This window comes from Stegodyphus dumicola, chromosome 6 (genome assembly GCF_044657685.1).
Source record: "Stegodyphus dumicola isolate Sdum_Otavi_A_Nest chromosome 6, ASM4465768v1".
NCBI classification, from domain to species: Eukaryota; Metazoa; Arthropoda; class Arachnida; order Araneae; family Eresidae; genus Stegodyphus; species Stegodyphus dumicola.
In genome coordinates this window covers 147,033,207-147,060,354 of record NC_140773.1, presented here as the reverse complement: position 1 = coordinate 147,060,354, position 27,148 = coordinate 147,033,207, and the positions used below count along the sequence as shown (strand labels likewise).

Genomic DNA, 27,148 nt, shown 5'->3' with positions numbered 1-27,148 from the left:
CTTTTTCATAATTGTCATAGTAAAAAGTTCTTAATGTTTTTCTTACTCTAAGAAATATTTTATTTATATGTCACCTTTTCTAGTAGAAATTGTTCTCTTACTTGACCGTAAGGTCCCTTAACTTCAATTGGTCCACCATATAACTCATCTTGGTCTATTCTAGAAGGTATAGAAGCATAAGAAGCAAGACTGACAGCGGGTGTTCCCGGCTCTCCTTGACTATAGGGTCGACCTTTGTCAACGCTGTCATACCTTTGGGCATTTCCAGCAGCGTAGATATACTGCTGATCGTGCAAAGCTATTGGAAGATGGCACAGTTAAATGTTTTGATACATGATAACAATTTTAAATTACTTATTGAAAACGATTTTCTCAGTAGAAAGGTTTCATGACTCACAACTGTCGGCTAAAAGAATTATACAACCATGTATTCTCAAAAATATATTTTATTAAATTAAATATTAATCATGCCCGAAACTCAAATTCAAGCATAATCTTTCTTTAAAAATTATATTTTGTTTTATTTTCTTATATCCCAAAACGAGCAAAAAACTGCCAAAAACAAATTGTTACATTTGAAGCATAAAAAAACAGTTTTATCGAATATGAAGAAGCTGCTGTGCAATCGTTTTTTGGCTTATACTATTTCTTGGAATTTTTATACTACTCAATCATATTTTGAGGATTAATCTTCCGAATTTTGTATCTGAAACGTTATTAGCTTTAAAACTGCAATAAATATGGGAAATATTTTTATTATACAAGATTTTAACATATATTTCCTTCATTTAGCATACATAACTGCATAAAAGAACTAGCAAATTACGAATTTTGACATATTTGTACTACACTTTTTAGGAGATTAATTACATTGTCCTATGTTTAGTTAAAAATTAAGGACATTTATAAAAATGTACTTTTATTTATTTTTGGAACGTTAACCTGTTTTCGCTCTAGATCGCAATCTGCATAACGATATCATGTAATACCGAAGAGCCCCGTTTATTAATCGGATAATTATCCAGCCTTCGAATATACGACACATCACAAAAACTTGATTTATAGTTGAAATTATTACTCTTCTTATTACCTTACTTGGAAATTCGTTCAAACAAAATTGTTCCTTATTTTTTGCTGCTGCTTCAACTATGGCGCGACTGACAGACATAATGCCAGGAAACCAAACTGTATTTTTCGAATTATCTGATGTGGACACCCCATTATGTACTTGTAAGGCCTATTAAATTATACACATTTTTCCTTCATTTTATTTAAAATAATTTCCTCTAATTTCCATACAAATATATTTCTTATTCAATTAATTCAGTGAAAAGCAAAAATACATAAAAACTAATATATCTTCGTTAAAAATTAAAAAATACAGAAAAACATAAAACACCAAATACAATAAAGAACAGTTAAAAAAAAAAAAAAAAAAAAAAAAAAAAAAAAAAAAACAAGTTTTACAATTAAAATTAGTTTTCATGGAAAAACAAGCAATCGACCAACAGGCAGGAAGATAGATTTACTGGTGCACAAAATTGAATTCAACGTTCTAGAGCTACTCGGTTTTGAGTTATGAGATATATATATATAAAACGTACGTACAGATGTTAAGAAAAAAAGCTGTTCTGAATTCATTTTAAATCCCTTTTATAGTCCATTTTGTGAAAATGAGTCCTTTATTCTGTTCGTACGTGCAGATGTCAGGCAAAAAGATCTTTCAAATGGATTCAAGGGAGGTAAAAACAGATATTTTCGTTGAAATATGATACCCGAAATTTTTTGCGATTACAATACTTCCTTTAGTTCATACAAATTAGTAAAAATGATTATTATCAGCCATCACGTTTTACTTCTTTACCACTGAAGAATCCTTATGACTTCCATTAACAGCTATTCACCACTGTATAATTTTTTATTTAATTCTGTAAAGTACATTTCGTATGAAAATGGGCCTGTAGTTATTTTCTATAGTAGACACGGCAAGGTAAAATCATTTATTTATTTCACTATGTAATACTCATGAATTTTTACATTACAGGAACGTTTTATTTCTTGTTAAGCAGATCTAGTTTAATAAGAGACCTCCAAAAATGTGCTCAAATATTCAGCCCATGTCAAATTATCAGAACTCTGATGTGTATAGTATTTAATAGTAAATTAAATATTTTATTACGCTCAGTTTGCTAGTAAAATGATTCCAAATTTATATATGCTAGCACCTAAAAAAAGCGTTTAATAATCAACGCTTTGTTTAAGTGTCCAAACAGCAGTCAAGTTTAAGAGACCAGTTAAATATAAGACATAGACAAAAAAAGGTATCCATTTCTTTCTTTGAAGCAAATGCTAATTACTCACTATTTATAAGTTTTAAACAAAAAAATTTAACCATGGTGCAGGAAGTATTGCCTCAGACTCAGAATTGTTTTCATGCGTACATGTGTGTATGTTACGTATGTATGAAATTTTCGTTTATTGCCACCTTCTCAGTGCTGCATTTAATTCTCTTAAAATTATTAAAATTTGATTCCTTTTTCACTTCATGTTTCAATGAATCAATAGCTTAATGAAACAAACACCCAATGTATGTAAATTTTTCTGTTATATTAGTACTTCGAAATAAAAATGTTTGCTCGAGATCCATGAAATTAGAATTTTTAGTTTACATTATAGAGTTCCTCACATTGTAAAGGCTAAGTTGCTGTTGAACGTTGCTAAGAACTGATAAGCGAATATTCGCTTGAGTTCGTGTGATAAGAAACAACAAGATGGAAGGGTAAACAACCCTTTATTATTCAAATAAGATTTAACAGAACTCCGTCTTGAAGTGTACAGTAAAAGAGGACATTTGGGCTTGAACTTAAGAGACTAAGAAGTAACCTAAAACTAATCTAAACTAAAAAGAGATATAGCCAAAGCTATCAAAGTTTTAACGTAGTTGGCCCCTTAAACACGATATGACTGCGAAGCTATTAAGGGCCTGAGTACGGCTGAGCGTAATAACAGCTTTGAGAGAGAGTAGCCAGAAAGGCGGACGCGCTCTAATCAGAAACTCTGATTCTCCCTAACTCAGTAAATAAAACTTCGCGGTTAAATACCGCTCTTTCTTATTATGTATTCTCTTTCGCATTATTTTATCATTACGTATGCTCTTTCTCATTCTTGTATTCGCAATTTACGGCAAAATGAGGTCACTTGGATTGAAATTTTCCATTGGCTTTTCTCTTCCGTTTCAGATCAATCACTAGTAAAGTCAGCAAACAAGAAACCTCTCTTCTTTCAGATATCTAAAATTTCAGACGGGTTTCCAAAACTACGTTCTGGCCGGAAGTAGTAAACTGAAGTTAAGAATTTGACAGGAAAGAAGTTTAACTCAAAATTTAAATTTTAATAAAATTAACATAATCCTTACAACATTAATATTTTAATACTGCAATATTTCCTTCAACCTTATAATGTCTTGCACAAAAAATCAATTTAGTATGATATTTTGTATATAGGAAAAATTATATTTTTAAATGAGCAGTTATAAAAACAAATTTATGTCATGCGCTATTAATTTCTCAAAATATTTCTCATAATATGATATTCAGATAAATTTAAATACACAAATAACTCTTGTGTTCAGTCTTTGCCCATCTTAAATTTTATGCAATATATAAAGAGAGCATACTTCTTTCGCCGCACTCCTTTTTATTTATAAAAAAAATGAATTTATGATACTAATGACAGAAAGAACATCTAACCTTTGATCTGGTCTTTAACTAAATCTTTCCGTGATCTAGATTTAACTACGTAGACAATTACTACGACAACGACCACGATGATGGCCAATAATGTAGCTGCTACAGGTATTAAGAGTGAGAGATCCAAGTACATAGGAAAATCTCTTGCACCTAGGTAAAAAACAAAAATATAATTTTCTAAAGTTTAAAACTATGTAACAAAATGAAAAGTTAAGGTAGGAAATTAATAAGTATTAAAATGTTTAACATAATAAAAGCGCTATAAGACTGTTTAATATACTTACATTAATTCTCTCACAAATTAAATTATACTGCTAGGGAAAAAGTGAATAAACATAATTAGGAAACGTTTCTCTAAATTAAATTGATAATATTAAGGTGATAGATTTGTCTGCTTAATTTTTGGATATAGATACACCTTTGGGATGGAACAGATTCGACTCCATCCGTAAGCTATTTGGTGAATATCACAATAAAATAAGTCACAGGTAGACTTTAGTTTTCAAATGGTAGTGTACGTTTCATTTCCAGTTATATATGAAATTTATGCTAACCTTCTGCACTCTTTAATCCGTAAAATACCAAGGCGTTTTCGTTTTCTTAATTAAACTGAATAATATTATCTTTAATTTCTTTGCTCCAACACTCCTCTCCCTCCAAGAAAAAAGACCTCTTTTCCTTTTAAAAGTCGACTAATAGTTTGAAGTAGATGTAATTTTCAGCCCATTTTTACGTTTGGCATATTTCTCTTGCAAGGTTAATTATTTTGCATTTTTCTTAAACAAGAGAGGTGCGATTCTTCCATTCAATATAATATTTAATGACAATTTTACACTCATTTATAGTTCTAATTTCATGACGATATCGATAAAAATCTTACCGATTCTTAACATCAATAGTCTGAGTAAAAAATATATGAAACGGAGGCATTGCATTACTACGAAATAAATTTCATGAGATTAAAACTTTATCAATTGAGCAAATTGAGTAGCGGTCCTTTGGTAATTTATGAACAATTAAAAGCCATTGTTAATACTATTATTTGGCTTTATTTTAATGTGGAAATAACAAGAATATTTAAAATATTGCATTAATATCCAGAATATAATAAATAGGCGAGTAGCAAGAAAATGTGATTGCAAAAATTGCGCCGATCGAGCACTTGGATATAAGTTTGCCACAATCCTCCAGCATATAAAAAAGCAGAATATTTTCGAAAAGGACTAAAATGGAATATGCTTCATCCTCTTACATAGTTTTCTTATCATCAGAAGAAAGGGCATTCTTGTATTCGCAATTTACGGCAAAATGAGGTCACTTGGATTGAAATTTTCCATTGGCGTTTCTCTTCCGTTTCAGATCAATCACTAATAAAGTCAGCAGACAAAAATACCTTTCTCCTTCTTTCAGATATCTAAAATTTTAGCCATAATACTCCATGAATCAGAAGAAATGTTTTGAAAACCATCTTATTGATTTAAAGAAAGGAATATTATTCTAAGTATATTATTTCTGTACTGTTAACATTACTTTATTTAATGATTTGTAAAATGTGATTGGGACATCAATCACACATATATTCTTAGCGTTCCATCTATTTTTGATTAAAAAAATACTTGTATATGGTTAATGGACATTGTTCGATAAAAGACTAATATAGGGTTCCATAAAAGTTTAATTTTTCATTCAAACCTTATCCTCAGTAAATTCCGAATGCTTAGGTAACTTACTATTCTGTTTAATTAGATGCGAATTAATTATAATTATATTGCTTTCTGTAAATTCTTAAAGTGATATGCCTAGTTTTGCAAACTATGTACAAGCATTTTCATGAAAGTCCTTCACCACTTTTCTCCGGAATTTACTGCACAACTATTTTTTATCTATATGTGGAACCACAGTCAGTCAGCCAATATTTGAATCACAGAGTTGATCAGAAGAAGCGAATTAGGAATGACTGGACATCGGCATTCTTGTGCGCAAGTGATGATGTCTTTGGTTCGTATTTCATTCCAAACTCAGATCTCATTCTAAATTCAGATTTCAAACTCCATTCCAAACTCAGATCATCCCCAGAATAGAAAAGTGATATACTGTGACTCTGGCTCTAAGTCTTGCAGCAGTCTCAGCAGAGCGAAGACGCAGTCTCTTAGATATCAAAATATGTGAAGCGCTGCTTCAGTGTCCAGCCTGTGAAAGGCCTACTCGATACTGTTCGTCGGCTCACGCTGGTATTCTGGGAAATGAGCAAGCAGATACCAATGCAAAGAATGCTGTCAATGATCCATGCTTTCTGGAGCATTCCGTTTCACAACCAGTCACATTTTTTAGATATATCATCGGCAAATACAGTACAAAGTCCGAGATCCTGACGTCCAATATCTCGAATGATCTAAAATCTGGACCTCAAAGCCACCAAAAACCTTTTGGGGGTGGGTATGCTTTACGCATGCGCATTTGATATTACCCCCATAGTAAAATATGTAGACAGTACCGATTCTTAATTTCACTTAGGCCCTAAAAACATACTTCGTTATTGAAGAAACAATCATTTTAGCATAAATTTGTGACATCAATAATTTGACTCCGTAGCTGCGTTATCTGCTTGGCATATATCTCAAATCAAAACATTACACAAAAACATCATTGATTTTACAGCTACAATCACCACATGTTTATTAACGCATGACAACTTCAATAATAACTCATGCAGAGATGCCTAAACAATTTTTATATTAGTAATTAAATAACAAAGAGAATGGCAACCTTTTATGTTGACAGTACGCTTGACGATGCTTACAGATTTAAGTTAAATGGCCCTAAGAAATGTTGACGAGGAAAAATCTAACAAGAATTTCTTTGCATATGCTAAAAATAGAATTTGTTAATGAAACTCATAGGCCAAAAAATTACATCTAATTCTATTTGGATTAAGAATAACTTATTTGTTATTCACATAAATCCGGAACCTGCGCCAGAGCTCGTATAACTGCACCGGGAGGCAGAATTTAGGGAAGACAAAATTTTCGCAATTTAGAGAAGCATCGAGCGACAAAATTAAAGGATGACAAGATTTTTAGAATACAAGTTAAGTATTGGGATCCACTCTTTAGGGGCGGCAAAAATTTAGAACTTAGCGCTTGGTAGCAGAATTTAGGACCAACAGAGACTGCATCAGGTGGTAAGGTATTTAGCGCCGGCCCTTGATAAGCCTTAAGTATGCGCGGGAATACTTATTTATTCAGGACTCAGATTAGCCTTAAGCTTTTGCAAGAAATAGACGTAAGTGTCATAAATAATTACATTTCAGGCTTAACTGTCTTAGTACGCGATAGAAGCAAAAAACATTTGAGGAACAATTTGTCTTTCGTCGCCAATCTCATGATACATAGCCAGTAACGTAGTGGACGGTATTAAGATAAGCTAAAATTGTACTTTACTTTGATTCCAAGGAATTTCAATTAATATAGCAGATTGCGCTTACATTTACATATTTTATTTAGTACACTTATTTAACCTTCTGATTTGATCCAGCTTATTATTTTTGCAGACTGTTATTATTACAACAATTTTATGAAAATTAACTTTCGATTATGTCGAAAATACTTTCTAATTCTGGAGCTGCAACAGGATCTACAAAGCGAAAGCATGTTTTGATGTCCATTAAGCAAAAAGTGGAATTGTTGCAAAAAAAGGATTTAGGCGTAACCGTCTCAAAATTATGCGAGGAAGTCAATTGTATATGACATAAGAAAACAGAAAAAAAAGACTTTTTGAATTTTTTGTGGGTTGCGACACCCCACTCGCAATGAGTAACAGAAAAATTATTCGTTATGTTAAAAGGGACGATCATGACAAAGTGGTAATAGAATGAGTCAGACAGCGTCGCGGCAAGGGCACGCCATTCACGGGTCCAATGCTAATGGCTCAAGCCAAAATATTTCATGAAGACATTAACTTAAAAACGGAGTGCGCATATTCGACAGGTTGGTTAGACAAATTTAAAAATCACCATGGTATAAGGCAATTAAAATTGTGATACTGCTTCAGCTGATACTGAACTATTTGCAGATGAATTAATTGAACTCATTAATAGTGAAAAGTTATCTAAAGAGCAAATTTACTACCTTGATGAAATTGATCTTTTTTGGCAATATGTACCGCGAAATACCTTGGCAACCAACTTCTACAGGAAAGTCTCCAACTGGTGTCAAAGATTCCAAAGCTAGACTAACAATTTTATCATGCGCCAAATGCTGCAGGAACGCACAAGTGTAAACTTTTCGTAATCAGAAAAATACACGACCTCGATCATTTAAAGGAATAACGATTTCTCCCTTATATATCGTGCAAATAAAAGAGCATGGATGACATAAGCGTTAATGAATGATTGGTTTAAAAATTATTTCATATCCTAGGCTCGGCAATATTTGAATTCGGTTGGTTTACCTGATGACGCAAAAATTGCCCTGAGTGTAGACAAAGGTTTGGCTCATACTTCACTTAATATTTTAGTGAAAGATAACGTATCCATATTATTTTTTCCTCCTATCATTCAGCCTACGGATATCGGAATAGTGCGCGAGCTGAAATGCAAATGTAAAGTAGCAGTTTTAATATCAAGTTAAATTTCTCGAATAATGGCAACACTATTCAGGAATTATTGAAATACTATTCTACTGTGTGGAACATAGCAAGATCGTGGGAAAGTGGGTCTCTAGATACTTTAAAAAATGCTTCGTATAATTTATGACCAGCTACCATATTTCATGGTGAGGATGATGATGATGATAGCCGCGAATTTGAAGGTTTTCGGATATCGCAAACCAAAAGTGATATTTTCGAATTAATGGATTTTGTAAAGAAATGTGGAGAAGCAGTATAAATGAAGATTATATAACAGAAGTTTTTTATTACGACGACAATGCACCAATATTCAATCAATTAAAAGACGCCAAAATCTGTAGTATGGTTCCAGATCCAAACAATACTGCTACCGATGGTGAAGGAAGTTACAGAGAGGTTACTGGAGACGAAAACATTTCAAATGACAAGTTAGTCGGAATTTTTAACACAGCATTACAGGACTTGAACAATGTAACTTTGTAACTGAACAACAAATATGTCCATAGAAATAAAGAAAACGTAGTAGCATAAAATTCGAAACAACTTAAACAACTTACACTGAAAGAAATGTTTAATAAAATAAACAAATAAATATTAGTCTCTTTTTTTCTTGTAAATTTTGATACCCTTTACATCATAAATGCCAATATTTCATAAATCACGAATTCATATTTTTAATTTTATAATTTCTGTATGCCATCTTTCTAGATTTAAACCGATGATATAATATCCGGAAAACTCCTAAATCCGGATTCGGCAAAGTCTCGAAGAGTCTGAATCTTGGATTTTGCACTTTATTTTGTAGCGCAGTAGCCGGAAACGCTGGGATTCAACTGCGATAGGCAGGCGTATCCATCAGCTCATGCCGAAACTTAAGAGAGAATTGCAAATTGATAAACAAGTTTTACTCAGTTTTTAACAGGTAGGTACTATCTAAACCGATTTGGGTTCCTTGATGCAGTTATCTCTGAACGGGACAGACATAAAAGCATATTTGAATGTCCCTTTATTTGGAACTGCCATATGATATTACCGACTCCTGAACACTAGATGGCTTGGGCAGAGAATACGCTTTCAAATAAAAGTTGTACAGTTTAGTACATTGAAAGAGCGGTTAAATACTATGCTCCCGCATGTCTCAGAATTTCTCATTGTCAATAAAAATAGGGCTCTTTAACATACGTATATCTTCATGCACCATTAATCTAATATTATATATTTTGTACTACCACTTTTTCTCCTTTAGTTATCATCTTCTAGATTGTATCATAACTCGTCTGTAAAAACACATTTGTTCTTAAAGTACGTTATTTGTTCAGCATGCTTTTTGCTTTTATGTTAGTTTCTAATGCGTTTTGGACATCTTGATGTTATGTAAATATCTATAGGAAGATGATAGTGCTCTACTTAAAAACATGCTTATGATGTACACCAATATTGTACACGTAGACAACTGAAATTAATGATATGAATAATGATGATTACGTTTGATTTGAAACCCCGTTGCTGTGAAACATTGCAAAATCTACACATGCAGATTTTATGTTCTTTTATGCAACTAATATTTTATTCTTTCTTATATATTTATAACTTATTTTTCCAACAAAATTTATCACTGAGATGACATTCAATTCCACAGTGCTTATTCTAGGATGAGTGTCATCTTCGCGTTATACTGTAATATTACAGTTAAAAATTATGCATTATGCAGTTATTTTAATTGTATTGAAAGGCAAATCCGTAAGAAATTTGATTCGTATTAAAATAAAATTTTACTAAGACATTTATACAGAAATAAAATATAAATAAAAGCGGGATTATCGCTTCATGTTGCATTCCTATTCTTTAACATTTGCATCTTTGAATAATTCAAGCAAAAATTATGGGTTTCTTAAAATACCATTTCTCTCAAACATGCTGATTGCTATTTAGGTGAGTAGTTAATTACCAGTTTAATCGAAATCCTGAAGTTTACAATTTAATTTGTAATCATTCCTTCAATCTTGATACTTCGTTCAATACTATACTGAAAGTCTCGAGTCTAATATAGATACCTTTCTCTTTTGTCTTGACTGTTAGAATATCGCTAGCTTGGCCTCTACCATGCTTGTTGTTTGCAGTCAAGTATAGATGATACAAAGTGTCTGCTTGAAGTGATGTCAAAGTATAACTAGACTGGTCAGCGGCGACAAGAGGAACGTGCAGCCAGTGCCCCGAGCCTCTCTGATAGTGCAAAGTATAACCTGCAAAAAAGTTGTTTTAAGAGAATTTTTAATTTTTATTTTCGATGAAGAGTATCGTGAAGAGAGATTATCCGGGATTCACTGAACTTAGAGCATTATCATAAATTCGGTAAATTGAGATTAAAATTAAAAAATCAATAAAAGTTCAGCTGGATTAAATTAAAAAATTTTACGCAATTGAATGATATGTAAAAGATTTATCTTATCTGATAAACAAGTCTTTACTGAATTTTACATGACTGGTTTTTACTGAAGAAGTACGAATTAGCTTTTGAGGTACCCATAGTTATTTTAAAGTCTAACTGAATCACGTATCATATTTACAGTAATTTACTGAGATAAAGGAGTTTCAAGTATTTTAATAAATACTTTTGATTTACTATTTACAATAGGATATATCTCCAAGTTATTTTTTTTCCTTTCAGGCATTATTTATATTAATTAATAAAGTAAGCACTAAATGAATTTCAAAACATAAATTCCTCATTCAATCGAGAGCTTTTAAAGTTTATTATAAAAGAATGTTGCTTCTTTGTAAGAAATTTTTAAATGAAAGGATCAATATTCTTCGTGCATCAGTTTTGCAAACACAAACCGAATTGCTTTAAGTCGACTTCCACAGAAGTCCACAGTTCAACAGAATTAACTGATTTCTGTGAAGCTTTAATCTATAGAAATAAAACTAAATTTAAGTAATATGTTAATTTTTCATCATATTATATACAAATACGTACACAAGGTATGGAGAATCTATATAATAAAGTTTATCTATACTAAGCCTATGGCTAAAACTTGATAATCCAAAGGAGTGCAAGACACCTTTTACCTATCAAAGCATTTTGTAGTTTTCAATATCAAACATTCGGTCAATTTACTATTCATAGCCATGAAGATTACAAGCAAAACATATTATTATTTTCATTTGTATTAGATTTAATTTATGAACCTTTTTTCATTAAAACCGTCATTATTAGATTACAAATAAATCTGAACTTTTTAATTACTGTTTAAAATATAGCAATGTTTTTCATTTAATTCCTTGAAAACGTAACCATTTTTAATATTCCTATCGCCCAGAAAAAATTTAAAAATGCAGATAGAAATATTTTAATTTTCCGGACCACACTAAAGAAATTACATTTATGATACAATAAGATATCTTTGAGTAATTAAAAATAGGAATAGAGAAAGTGGCATAACACAATGACTTAATTAAAAAAAGAATGAATCCAACGATATAAATAAAAGGAGATCAATGATATAAATAAAAAAAAGATCAATGATATAAATAAAAAAACCTCAGTTTATGCAATAAAAGAATATTGTATACTTCGCTTTCCACATTTAAATTTAGAACATTATAAATTTTGACTTGTTTCCGTGGCAAAAACTAGTATCAAACTCCTTAAGCGAATACAAAATAAACGAATTATCGCTACGTCTGGATAGAACTGCAAAGTCCTAAGAAGGTTTTAAAACAAACTCTTGTATTAAATCAGAACTGGAACATAAATGTACGACACGTGCTTACAATTCAGCCAATCACTTGCAGCGATGCAACTTTAAGTAAAAGCAAGTTCAAATGTAAAATTAAGCTAGTAGTCAAAGACTACACAATTCAATTTCACGCAAAGTTGGCTCGCAAATCCAGAGGGTGTAAGTATTTAAATGCATTGCAATGCTGAGTCAAAGTATGAAATCATAGCTGAGCTAGCTAAAACCTAGAAACGTGGCTTTGAGAGGCAGAATATGTTCTGTCTTACAATCCAACAGACTCGGCTTAAATACCCTAGAACAGGGGTTCTCAAATTTTCAAATTTTGCACCACATAAATATAAAATAAAAGTATATGTACCACTATAAAAGCATTTCGCCATTAAAAATCAATGCATCCTAAATGGAGTGTATGTAATCAAAGAATAAAAAAATTTTAATTTATATTATTTAATTATATTCGTAAATGAAACTTTTAAATTATAATAAAATATAAATAAGTTATACTATACTGAGTATACTGTGCCGCTACGATTCTTGGAAATCGTAACGTCGGGAAATTCTTCGAAGCTTTTGGAAAAGTCGTCATTTCAACATTAAAGCTGGAGTCGTAAAAGTCAAAAACTTAAAAAGTATATGTCTTTCTGAATAATAAAGAATGAAACAAAATGTTAAAAGAGGCGCAATTTTACATTCATTTTGAGCATTCATTTAATATTTTTTTCTGTAAAATTTGTACCATTAAAATTATTGTAATGTACCACAGTTTGAGAACCGGTGCCCTAGACAAATTTTGCGTTCTGGTAGGGAAACGGAAGGAAGAAGCGACAGTAAAAATATAAATCATAATAACTGGGTAAATTAACTTAGCATTATAACATTAAATATGCTTTTATATACCTGTAAGTGGGTCATCTCTGTTAACTACTTGATTCCATTTCACTGTAATGGCTGTGTCAGAAGTACTCACTAGTGATATAGGAGGGGACTTGGGTAAATCTGTAAAAATTCCAATTCCAAACATTTTGCTAATAAAATTTTAACAAAATTAGATACATTTTTACAAGCTTCCAGTTTTCTTCGAAAATAATTTGAAGTCGTATAACTAATTATAATATTAACAATAATGACATAATTTTATGGCAGCTTTAACTCAGGGAAAAAATTTTGATGTAGTCTATAATTTAGGGTTATAATAAGTTACATCATCATTGTGTGTTCCAGCGTTCGGAACACTTTTCATGTTAAACGTAGTCACGAAATAAACAGATAAGGTTTATTGACTTCTGATACTATAAATAGACAATCTTCTGGCAAATTAGTAACAACAGTTCTTCACTAGTGTACGACATTAAACATAAAAGAACGCTTTTAGAGATAAAAATTTATAGAATATTTTGGCAAAGACATCTTCTTCATTTCAATACAAATATGAAAACAATAAATAAGATATAGATATGATTAGCAATTTTGCGCTAGGGCTGAGTGTCCTATAAACTTAGAAACTTCAGAATAAGTTTTGAAATTTTAATTTAAATTATGAATTACACTACACATATATACACACACACACACATATATACATATATCATACACGTACACGCATATTATCCAGAAAGAAACCGGAAAAGTTGTATTCAAAATAGGGTGCATGAACGATACCACTGAACAATATCACTATTAATAGAATAAGCAAGGTTATTAATAGACAGTGTTAACACACTTGCTTCAAGCCTACGGATATGGGAAATTGCACGATAAATTGATATGGACTTTTGCAATAGTTCACAAAGTATCAGCAATGAAGTGATGAAAGATTTCTGCTTAACGAAGAAGTGAAACTTAAGTAGATTCGTCTTTGGATGTGATGAATGTAAGTATATGAATGGACTCAATCGTTATGCAAGTGGACTGATAAAATGAAGATAAGTACCAGTATTGTGGAGAGTAATCTCCACACCAGGTTTAGAAGTCATGGAAGATATCATTGCAGCTATAATAAGGGGGATACATGAAAACCATTAAATTATGACAGAAAAGGCTGCTTAACTACTGCGTTGGATCAACACACCACATCATTCAGGCTGAATTAAGTTCCAGATAGAATGTGCACGATGAGCAACGAAAGCACTTAGCACATGACATGGCCGATAGACGTACGAATGTTTATTAAGGTCTTCTGCATCGTTATGAAGATGATAATGAAGCATTTTGGCAACGTATTATCACTAAAAATAAGAATTAGTTACATCCCTGAGTGAAATAGAATTCCAAAACGACGATGAAATTCCCCTTACTGTTCATGAACGGCTGCGTATCCTTCCAACATATTTTTCGTTTCTCACGTGCTGTCTTAACTGCTTTCAACTAGTTAGCGATTATTTCGAACTCTGATATTTTAATAAATTGATATTCAGTGTTTGCAATAAATATTTTGTAAAAATAAAATTTCCTTTTTTTACTAAATATAATAATGTATACGTTCATGCACGAAAATACGATTTCCCGTGTAATACTTAAGCATGAATACCTTTTAAATAGCTACGAAATCTTACCGCCATCTAGTGTCCTGATAACCAGTTCCTGAGAAGGAGGACCCGTCCCTGCTTTGTTGTAGGCTTTGACCAGCACGCTGTACCGAGCAGACTTTGTTAATCCAGCAATTAGGTATTCATTAGTTTCGTTTGTACTAGCTTCAATGCTTTTAAATGTATAAGGTTGGTTAGTATTCTCAGCTCTGTATCCTACATAATAACCTTTCAAGTCACCATTCCAGCATTCTTTAGGTGGAGGCTATGAAAAAAGATTATATAAATAATAAATAAGAGTTTATAAATCAGATTTAAGTAACTATTTTGTATTCATTAAGCTAAATTTGTCAAGTAAAATAATTTAAATAAGAATATTTCTACCTTCCACCTCACAAGAATAGAAGTTGGTCCTCTCGCTTCAACATTTAAGTCTGTTGGAGGCCCACTCGGCTCTAAGAAATAATTTAAAAAATTAATGCAATCAATTTCAGATTTTCTTTTATTGCGAAAAAAGCTGAGATGATATGGAGATGGTAGATCTGCTTACTGATATTCTAAATTTTAAATGTAAAATGCGAATTTATTTCTCTAAATAAAATATGTACAGCTAATTAATGATATTGAAGCTAAACTTTTATAAATCATAATGAAAGATTCTGCGCAAATATGTGGCTTGTGTAAGAATTACTAATATTATTAACAGGATTCCTCTAGTTTACTTTTAAATAAATGCAACACGCATGTTTACCAATAACAAATTAGTATTCCTAAGGGCACAAAAAGTAAGTATGTATAAACACGCAGCTTTATTTTAACCTGTTTCGAATTATAGCATTAGCATGTGAAGAGCATGCTTTCATATAACCTTAAGTCAGATTACAAAGCATGATTTAATCAAATTTGGGTGATAAATTTTCACAATTCCAAATATTTGCAAGATACACTGCATACATGTAACACAGAACGAAATAATTCTAGTCTCATTTTAATTTTTATCATCTACTTATGAAGTAAAATTTAATAATGAAAAAGCTAAATTTATAACTCTAAGCGGCATACAGATTTTTAATTTCTTTGAACTCTAATCTTAGAATTACAAATAATTTGAAAATATATTACGTTATTGTTTAAAAGATAAACTATAAAACAAAGTAAATTATTACATTTACGATTAGAAAAAAATAGTCTACTAATAATAAAAAATATTTCTAACATTTTTCTGCTATTATAGTACTGGAAACTAGTATAGTTTAGGTAAAAAAGCATACTCAACATTAAACATAAATTTGCTAATGAGAAAACGAAATGACAATGAGTGGCTAAAGTTAAGTTTTCGATAACTTTTATATAAATTCTACTGTAATAACTAATGGTCCAAAAACAAAAAAAGGAAATATGTGGAGTGTTATTAAAATATTTACTAAATTATTTCTCTGTGCAATATCTTTTACACTGAATTTCTAAAATAAGCAAACTAATATTGTTCTAATACGGACAGTATCCAAAACTGTTTTGGATAATTTAGCCGTATAATATTAAAAAATTGGAAATTATCAGCTATTTAAAACTTGTCTTAATGTAAACAGTAAACTGAGTCAGTAGGCCATAACTGCCTTTTAAAAGAATTATTAAATTTTTAAAGTGAAAACATTTTATCCCCTGTGCAGTATCTCTATATGCAAAACTAAAGCAAAAATCTGAGAATAATTTTAAGTTTCAATTTTTTAAGTAAGATATACAATGATAAAATTGCTTGATAAATTTTTACCTTCTTCGCTCGTTATAAATCTTATGGTTTCTGATGGCTCACCATGACCTATTGTATTTTCAGCAACAACAGCCAGTGCATAAGACGTGCCTGGATTAAGACCTTGAATAACTGCTGTTGTCTGACCTGCACTGATTTCTTCTTCATTCAACGTTTGAGGGCCATCTGTCGAAACGTTAGAAAATTAACGTAACTGAAATCTTGTTGCTAAAACAACATTCGTTAATCACTAAAAGCTATTTGAAACTAATTATATCTTCATTTTAAATTAATTGAAGTATTTTAACAGAGGCTGGATTGAATGCTTCTAGGAGGATCACAGAATATTTTACTGAAAAATATTTTCAGAGATTTACCATGAGTCACGCAGTCCAAGAAAACTTACGTTTATCCCTCCAGTATTGTACTTTATATTTTGTGATAGCATTATTCCCGGCATATGGAGCAGACCAAACGACGCTTGCACTTCGAGCCCAAACATCAAGGACTTTAACATCTAAAGGTTTAGCAGGAACTTCTGCAGAATTAATGTAATATCGTATTAAATATGCTTGAAATAAAAGAAAATGAATAACCAATAAATAGTTTCAATAAATATGCAACTTTAATATTTCATTAAATATACACTTTTTGCATTATACATTTGTAATTACTGTTAATTAATTCTCAAATTCCACAATATACTTCCATAAAATAAATAACGAAAGAAAAATATTCTTCAATAGTAATATTTGGCACCAATAATAAATTTATTTAATTAAAATCATAACTATTATAATAAGATATTTGAAGTAGAAAAAGAGAAAGACATGGCTTTATTGGTGTTTTTAGTGTGGCGTGGATCTTCATATCTTTTGCAATATGAAGATATGAGTTTTAAAAACCATAAAATATATATTAAGATATTATATATGTATGTATATATTAAGATAAATTATTCACTAAAGAAATATTGATTATATTATCTCCTAATATAAATGTAGTAGAATGTATCAAAAAGAGGGAACCCACACGTAGAAAGTTTAATTCCGAAAATTGTGCTTTAAAGGAACTTGAATGTAAATCATGAAAAAAAACTTTACTTTCTTTTTCAAACTTTACTTCCTACATGTGGGATCCCTCTTTTTGATATATTCTACTAAATTTATATTAGAAGATAATATAATCAATATTTCTTTAGTGAATAAATTATTATTATCTTACTTTGCAGCTATTGCGCAAGTATTAAAAAAAACTTGTTTTCGAATTCAATGAATTTTAGATCATTCAATATTAAGATAAATTCATATTTTTCAACTTCAGCCTTTTCATCGGCCAGTTTTTCAATTTTGTTATTAAAAAATACAGCAGAAAAAAATCTCAAGAATACCTGATTAAAGTGAAAAGTGTTATAAAAATAAAGTAAAGAATGTTAAAAAATATGAAAGTGTTAAAATGATACTAACACAATACTTTGAAAGATGATTCCTGAATAGAATTAACTATATTTTTTTTTTGTTAGCTATTGACTCTCAGTCAGGAGTAAAATATATAAAAAATGTCTGAAAAGTTATTTCAACTCAAGCTTCTTTTGCCGTTTCACACAATCATATTTATTCAATATTTATATTATTTATTGGCATGCCCATTCTTAACATGAGCACTGTAAAATGTAATAAATATAATAGTATTATGAGCTATAGCTAGGTATTATGAGATAACAAGTAAAACTAACCTTTGTGAGATCGTGTTGTAACTTGAACTGATTAAAATAACCTTTCTGCTATGTTACATTTTTCTGGGGTTTTGTACATCAATACATCCATTTTGTTAAAATGTCAGTGAATGGGTAATTTTTACATTAAATTATGCAGTGCCACAGTTCACTTTACTAGACAACCTGAATGTGGTATCTCTTCTTCAAGAGAGCAGTATTCTGCACAATACAGATTTCTTTAAATGAACGCCTGCAGAGCTCAAACTCTCTGCAAAACTCAAACAAAATCTTGTTAACTCTGAATTCTTGATTTCATTTTTCCACATCTTTTATAAAGTACATAATGTTTAAATAATATTAAATAAATTTGGCCAATAATGTATGTGCAATAAATTACCATCTATTCGGATGCTAGATATCTGAAAATGACTTCGTAGAGACATTAGGTTATTTGGAAGCAGAAGAGATGAAAAATGAGCAGTGCTCTCACCGGGACTCTAACCACGGACCTCTAGAATACGCATCGAGCGTGCTGACCACTACACCACGAAGGCATGCTAAGAAGGAGGGAGAAATACCTTACAAATTTATCTAAATAATGCATCCTTCTCTTTATTCTGAGTTAGCTATTAGAATTATTAGTACTTTATTTAACTGTGTTTTAATTTTTCGTTGTTTAAAATACATTGTAAGATAAAACAGTACAATAAATTCTTTTCAAAACTCTATTTAATTAATTTAAATGCGCACGATATGTTAATTAAATAATACAAAATAGGAAACTTATAAACATTCATAGTGGCCTACTATTCTTTGTTTACTCCATAAACCATTGTTTCGGGGGATTTATTACTTTACGCCAATAATAAAGAGTCGTGTTTTAATTTTAACTGAATGGAAATTGTTGAGGTTTCTTACTTTAGGCAAGTAAATCCTCCCGATATTTATAGCTGCGTTTTATAATTAGTATTTTTTCATGAAACAGGAAATTTTAAAAAATGTACTGTGCCAAAAACTGAATTGAAGTCTCTCATATGTTAACTAGATTTGCTTACACTACATCCAATATGTCCCTATAAACGAAACACAGAAAAAAAAACCTGTATTTATTTGGAAAACCTGCGTAAATAAAAATTATTTAAATTTTCTATTAGAATTGGGAAAAAAATGGTATGTTTAAGAAAATAAAACAAAATTTCATTGCTTAGATTTTTCGAAAAAGCATGTTTTGCATTTTAGTTTCTAAAAATTAAACATTTGTGCTCTTATTAACAATATAATCTCTGAAAAATGGAAGTACTACAAATGAAAAAAAATTGCCTCACTTTCATTAGAGTACTTAATGAAGAAAAAAAGAAGATCAGTTAATTCCTAATGGCTGTGATATTAGTTAGTCCATATTTTTGAAATGTTGCATTTAATTCTTTTTAAGTACATTTATTTTGAAAGCAGTCTAAAACTATGGCAATAGATACTTGGTATTTTGTGCTTATAATAACTTAAAGTTCATTTTAAATTTATAGGTAAATTCAGAATGTTTTCTACCACGAAAACTCTAAATTTGGATAACAACTAAAAATTTAAAAACCCACGGAATATTGAAGAGACAAATGTATTTAAATACGATATTAATAATATTTTTGCGTCATAAATACTAAATTGTGTTTCTGTACGTGAACACTGAAACAAAGAAACATTAACCATTTTAAAAATTTGCTCGTTGCTCTCAGTGTAAACAGCAAAATACCAAACAACTGTAAATTATTCGAAATAAACGAGATCATATTTTTGTAAAAACTCATTATACAGTACATCAAAATTATACTATTAATTTCATACCTTCTAATAAAACTTTAATATTACGCTCATCGCTCCCATAACTGTTCGAAGCCGTACAAGAATACAGTGCGCCATCTCGTCGGTCAATGTTCCTTATGAACAGTTCAGAATTCACCCCATTCTTTGTAAAAGTTTCGAACTTTTCATACCTAAAATTAAATAACTTTTTTAACTAAAACCGTTTTTAAATACACAGCATTTATTTTTTTATAATTTAAATAAAACCTTATATTAAATTTGACTCATAATTTTAAAAAATTTGTTTCTTTAATCTCAACTTCTGTGACTCATGCTACTTACAAAATGTTATAAAAACGAGAAATATTTATAAAATTTCAGGCGATGTATTGAGTTAGAAACACTAGCTTAAGCATGCTAAATTATAACATCTCATTAAAAATGAAGACAAACAAAATTTTCGATAATGTAAATTCGTCTGTGAAACACATTTCTGTTTTTCTAATGTACGATAGCGAATGAACAACCAGAGACAAAACAATCAAAGGAAAACAATCAGAAAGAAGTTACTTGATTGCAAAGAAATTAAATACCTTGGGATGTAGTATGGAAATGATAAGATAGCGGTGCCAGTGAATGAATAGCTAGAGCTACAGATCATTCTAACTGAGCATCTCGATTGTATTCTAGCGCCATATCTCAGGTATAACTTGCTAAACACTTCCCTGGCCTATTAAACCTCCAGATCTCTACCTAGTAGAGTGCGTTTTGGATTTGATTAGCAAGCCCTCTTGAAGCCAAATACTCCTTCTTGGTGCGTATTTTTACCCTCAGAGCATACTATATTGTTATCGTCGTTACAGCTTTTTATTAACCTATCATTCTATAAGTGAAAATGACAAAGTAAACTGAATTGAACTATTGTAATCACTAAATCCTATAGCTGAGGTGCGTACTATATACATATGAAGCGTTTTTAATCAAAATAATTAGAGAATAAATTTACATATTATCATTAAAAAGTACTAATGCCTCTGCTAAATAATTCAGTTCGTTACAAGCAAGATCATGTCATAATGAAAAAACTTGAAGAAAAAATAAAGAAAAATGTAAAGAATTAAAATCATAAAGAAATTACAATATGTTGCGTAGAATGATAACACCTCTCAGAACTGGCAATTTGCTAATTCGAATTCGTGCAGATGTTACGAGTACGACACGGATTAATAGCATAACTCGAAAAATACACCTAGTAGTTAACAGACTTTCAAACGTTAGTATAAAAAAAATAATTTGAAAAAGTAAGTAAATTATGTTTGAAAACCTGGATAGTTCGGTTATCTCTAACTCCTTTTTGTCCTTGTACCAAACAATATTGATCGGTTGGTCTCCCGTTACATCGCATCTCAAAACAGCACTATCACCTTGTCGTACTGTTTCAGCCGTGAAATGTTCTTCAAATCTCGCAGGCACTATAAGAAGAATAATTTCAAATTTAAATAGAATATCATTTTTATATTACTTGTATATTGATTCAATTATGAAGAGAATGTAACAGCATATAATTTCAAAATATGCATTTGTTTGTTTTACACAGAAAAATAGAAATCAGCATGTAATAAAGAAAGGCATAAAAAATAATTTATTCAATCACTTGTCAACAGGGCTGAGCAGCATTGACTATTTAGAGAATAACAAATGAATTTCTATTTTTCTTTTCTATTAGACACTAAATCACCAATATTCACATCAAATGTTATACATCATTGCAGTTTTTTAAAATACTGCACGCATATGTATTTCAGTTTTGAGAAGTTTATGTTAATTGATTAAGGCAAATCAACTCAAGAGCATTCTGCCTATGAGAAGGGATGCCTTCGTAGAGGACGTATTAAGAGAAACTGGCTCGTATATACGTTTCACATGGGAAAAACCACGAAACCTAACCATGCAGCCACCGCATTCACCGGGATTCAATCCCTGGTCGAACTACCAGTGTTCCGCGATTTTTACTGTTCGATCGCTGATAGAACTTTTTTTGAGAAGGAATGGAAGCTATCTAAAGAATTCTTTAAACTTGAAAAAATATTATATTTATTAGTCTTTCCTAAAGAATTAATTCTAAACGAGTTATGGCAATCTTTCAGCATGCTCATTACATATTAGGAGCTGAAAAATAGCATTTGCGTGCAGTAGTTAAGAACACTTTAAATAGAATAACACTGACTAACAAAGAAAGCAAACACTCAAAATAGTCTAAAAGTGCATTTCATCAGAATAACATTACATAATAATGTGTGCTAAGCAAGCGTCATGTCAAATATTCCCTACACATAAAACCAATTCGTAATATTCCATTTATAGTTATAACAGAAACAGATTCGTTCTGTAACGCGATAAATCCCTTCTTAGACCAATGGAATAAATTAAAAAGAAATTTTTATGTTATGCTTAATCCAGTATTCTCTTGAGCTACCTGAAAAATAAATAGATAAAATTAGTCATTTTTTATTGGAAAAATCCATATCACATTAATAATACTCCTATCAAAAATATATGTTTTACTATTTTTAGGTAGCTCTTAACATTTAAATTTAAAATAATTTTTACTTACCATCGTGAAATGCTCGAGCAGTTTTCATATGAAACGCATAGTATTATAAAATAAAAATGCACACAAGAAAGGTTAAGAGAACATTTTTGAGAACCTCAAAACATTTTTATTAAACAGGATATTTATTTTTATTTTATAATGGTAGAAATTCCAGTAACAATTATTTTAAGTGCTTGTTATTATCAGAAAGAATATACCTTGTGTGTATTTAAACCAAAATCTGCTTTTCAGGTTATGAATCATATTAAACAATGCTCTTCCTTTGTCGGAAATTAGACATTCCTTTGTACAGATTTTTGTGTGGCATCCATTTGGTACCTAATGAAGCTTTAAATTTATCAAATCTTCGTATTTCATTTTTTTCTTACCAAATACAGTTAAGACCATTTCTGCTTTTAGATTAGTCTCCACTCCATTACTTGCTTCACAGATGTATTTACCTTCGTCATCTTCATTTACGTTAGAAATCGTTAAAGTACCATCATTGGAAATATTCCATCTCTGATTGGCTTTACTATTTTCAAAACGTCCTGCTTTTCCTGAAAAATGAATTCGGAAAATATATTTTTTGATTTATTTACATACGTTACAATGCAACTTTATTTTATTCTTAAATTACTTATTGATGTAACTTAGTAATTAATTAGTATAGGTAGTAATGGAAATCAAAATGCAATTTCGGTAAATGTTTATAAGAGGGAGCTCTTTGATCTTTCTGCCGATTTTTAATGACTCCAAGAACGGCGCCAAAAACAATGTTTCCGAGATGGCTTTCACAAACAACGCCTAAAACGTATGTTACGAAAACAACAAATGTATTCATCTCGTGTGTTCTAGTGAACGTCTCATCATCAACGTCGGATGATTGCTGCACACACATTATGCAAATCATGTAGTCCCAGAATTGACCCTCCGTCAGTTGGCATCGTCACATAATCTTCTCAATGTAAAAATACAAAATGTCATCTAATGACTGTCGAAAACCCCGCTTTCGAAATTCGCTCTAAATCTGGCTTCACATGCTCTCAATACTGATGGTATGAGCACTAGTTTCGAGCACCTATCTCGCGACAAACCCACTCATAGCCATCCATTTGATCCTTAATCTCGACCAGATGCATATGCATATCCTTCGTACAAACTTGGCGTTCATGACAAGCAATTAAATCATAATTAAATCTACATTCCTACAACAATGAGTTACAACTTTCTTACCCTTTTGCTCTAAATTATGAAGCAAACGAGCAGTTATTTTACCAAAAACCTTCTCTGTGGAACTGACGGGGCAATTGATTAGTTAGAGCCATCAAGCTTGTAGAGACTTTAGGTATTTTTGGAAGCAGGAGAGATGAAAAATGAGCAACGCCCTCGCCGGGAATCGAACCACGGACCTCTGGAATACGCCCAGCGTGCTAAATACTACACTACGAAGGCATGCTAAGAAGGCGGGAGAAATACTTTACAAGCTAATGAAAACCAAAGGTCAATTAAGGGAAATTAAAATTCCAATATTTCAAAATATTGTCAAAATTCAAAATATGCGATTTGTAATACGTGATACACGTACCACAAATCACGTAGCCCTGGATCATTAAACTAAGACGTTCCAATCAGATGAAACTTACACTTTGTCAAGTAACAAGAAAATAATTGCTATAACATTGGGGGAAAAGAATCGATTACCCGAAAACCTAGCAGCGTCGGTATTTGGCGCCAAATCAAAAGGTACCCTTTTCTACACTATAACTGCGATTTTATAAATAATTTTTAAAAAGACGAACAATAAATTACATATTCCAAAAGTATTAAATGTTTTTAATTATAATATCTACAAAATTCAAACGAAATGTGCATTAACCTTTATAATTCATGGCAGTATAATTTAATACAATAAAACTGTTAACGAGGAGCCTTGAATGCGGGTTGATTTTGAGTGTGTATAGTAACTTCAAAGAAAATTAAATATGGCATGAAAAATCTAATACCTGAGCCTGAAAGAGGCTCCTTTATATTCAAGATGTGAATATCTCAGACCAAATGGATGTCAACTAATAATAGCTGGTTTATTTTTCACACTCCTTCGAAATTAGCATTGCAAAATATATGGCCGTCTGGATTTCCTGTAAATTTTGCCTCCTAGTGAAATTTTTTCCCAACCCCACATTAAAATACTTTGAAATATTTTTGTAAATTACGGTATTACTATTATATCTTATGAAATTATAGTGTTATAAAGCTATGCAAATAATTTTCTAATTTTCTGCCCTGCTTTTAGCCCATTCTTTAGTTTAAAAAGATTGATAAGAAAATGACCTCACAGGGAAGAATTTATTAAAAAGTACCATTTAATGATACTTGATCATTTAATGATACTATTCTTGACACTTTGAAATAAACCTTAAAAGCAATATAAGGAGCTTCTTTGAATGTTTCCTCATTGATTTCTCATATTTAGAAATCTACTCACCGATCATCTAATAAATATGGGAAGCAGACTTAAAAAAGTAGACATACACGTATTCATATTTCAGAAACCCTTGAATCAATGAATGTTAATGCATAAAATTAATTATTGAAAAATAAGTATTAACTCAAAATGAGGAAACAGGGATATTTTAATTTATTTTTAAAGAAATTAATAACATAGAGGAAAGTTATATTAACTTACTGTCCCCAAAACAATTAAATGCTATTGCAATGCATATTTTTTCCACATACTAAGCCGTCTTTCAAATTTTTCTGTCATTTTGCATTATATCAGTCACCAGATAAGACGATACAGATTTATACAGATTTCTTATACTGCTTTAGGGATCATTCGAAGTATCGATCACATGAATTTAGACACACACATCATTCAAATAAATCTCTGTAAACCGTTGCTGCTAAATCTTTATTTAATTTTACTAACTACTCCTAACTTTGAAATTTTAGTTATATTCTATCACTGTTTGCAATTAAAGGTTCCAGACTAAAATATAACTTTACATCTGCAGAAGAAAATATACATAACAATAGATAAACAATTTAATTAAATTACCGATTCGGGAAATATATGTAGTAATATATTTACCTTCTTTGTACCATGTAATTATAGGTGAAGGTTGTCCAGACACTTTACATTCAGCTTCAAATTTTAATCCCAGAAATGCACTGTGATCGTTTGGCTTCTTAATCCATTTTGGAGGGGCTATAATCAATATTTTCCCCTTAGAGAAATCTCGAAAATATCAGAAGTAACAATGCAAAATATTATAAACATTAATAGCATGTTGGTAGCCTATTATTGCATTAATATGCATTAGAGCAGCTATTCAAATTATAATATTTTTAAAAGTTTAAGGAAACCTATTTTGACTAATACTACTCTAATACTACTATTTCCTCAATATAGTTAGTTTTATCTGCTTCTGAGACTTAAAGAATGCCAACTGATTTAAGAAACATAATTCATAGTTTAATAAATAATAAGAAAAAATTATATAATTTACTAATAAATTATCAACAAGCGTAAATTGAGACGCAAATTATGAGAACAGTTTAGAATCAAATTTCCAGTTAATAAGTTACAATTAACATCGCTTCATGAGTATTGCCGAAAACGAAGTGTATTTTACAATACAATATTGAATTTAAATTAATTAAAATTTATATATCGCTAATCTGATTGATACCCAATAAAATTTTAAGTAATACAAGTAGTAGATTTAATGCATTAAACGTGAATTCATTTAAAATGCTTGAGGCATCAAAAATAAATAACAACTAAATAAATGAATAAAAATCTGAAAGGCAGATTTCATATCATTTCATATTACGCCCAAAGGATTGTTTTATTCAGTTACACACACATATACGTTTCAAGAGCATCTGGGCTAACGCCCGTTTGGGCTAAACCTATTTAAAAACAACATATCTTTAGAATTTCCTATCGACAATCTCGCGCGCTGCCGAGAAAAATGTTTGATTCCATACAGTGTTGCTATTGCTCGCTTTGAAATCCTTCAGTTTGTTAATAAAAAAAGTGTTAAAGTTTTAAGAAATATTAAAGAGATAATAAAATAAGTTCGAAATTCAAATTTCAGGCTTGCAGGTTCTCATATTCGGGTGGAGGACAACGTTATTTAAAATTTGATGGTTCTAGTTACCGTTGATTTTTCACAATGCGAGAAACATATATATATTCATGTAGATTTCTCATTATTTAATTGCTTTAAAAATGATCCAGGACAATAATATTTGGTGGCAACAATTTGAAAAGTGATACGCCGAAAATGCCGTTTCGAGACTAACACTCCGTCTGGGCTAATGCCCCTTTGGTCTAAAACCATGCTTTGAAATTTCAGCTGCTTCCTTTCTCCATACGCATGAAACGTTTTCACTATTATATATGAGTAAACCTGCTTTATTTCATGCCCATGTCTTCAGATTCAATTGCTCTAATAAAATAGATATGTTCATTACACTGCAATCCAAACCTAACCTATAACAGCAAAACTGAAATAAATTTAATTAAAAGATTTTACAAATATATTTGAAAAAAGAGACTCATAATTTTTTACAGAACAAAAAAATCGTTTACCACTTTCACGACAGTTTTATAATGCAGGTTACAGCATCTGTAAAGTAA

At 30.7% G+C, this 27,148-nt stretch overlaps 1 protein-coding gene across 9 annotated transcripts in view; it reads right to left on the bottom strand.

The window, feature by feature from the left end:
- LOC118203868 (cell adhesion molecule Dscam1-like) overlaps positions 1 to 27,148 on the bottom strand; it is a 123,114-nt gene that overhangs the window by 7,950 nt on the left and 88,016 nt on the right. For 7 of the 9 annotated variants that reach the window (XM_085818982.1, XM_085818987.1, XM_085818981.1 and 4 more), the window contains 10 exons: positions 21,229 to 21,376; positions 19,947 to 20,095; positions 16,797 to 16,928; positions 16,412 to 16,576; positions 15,025 to 15,095; positions 14,668 to 14,905; positions 13,013 to 13,111; positions 10,430 to 10,618; positions 3,750 to 3,899; positions 75 to 298 (listed from right to left, as the gene is read on the bottom strand). In XM_085818982.1, the coding sequence (XP_085675108.1) occupies positions 75 to 298; positions 3,750 to 3,899; positions 10,430 to 10,618; positions 13,013 to 13,111; positions 14,668 to 14,905; positions 15,025 to 15,095; positions 16,412 to 16,576; positions 16,797 to 16,928; positions 19,947 to 20,095; positions 21,229 to 21,376 (1,565 nt within the window). Of the gene's footprint in view, positions 1 to 74; positions 299 to 3,749; positions 3,900 to 10,429; positions 10,619 to 13,012; positions 13,112 to 14,667; positions 14,906 to 15,024; positions 15,096 to 16,411; positions 16,577 to 16,796; positions 16,929 to 19,946; positions 20,096 to 21,228; positions 21,377 to 22,886; positions 23,058 to 25,591; positions 25,709 to 27,148 lie in introns of all 9 variants that reach the window. The other 2 variants (XM_035376165.2, XM_085818984.1) reach the window with 2 other exon arrangements.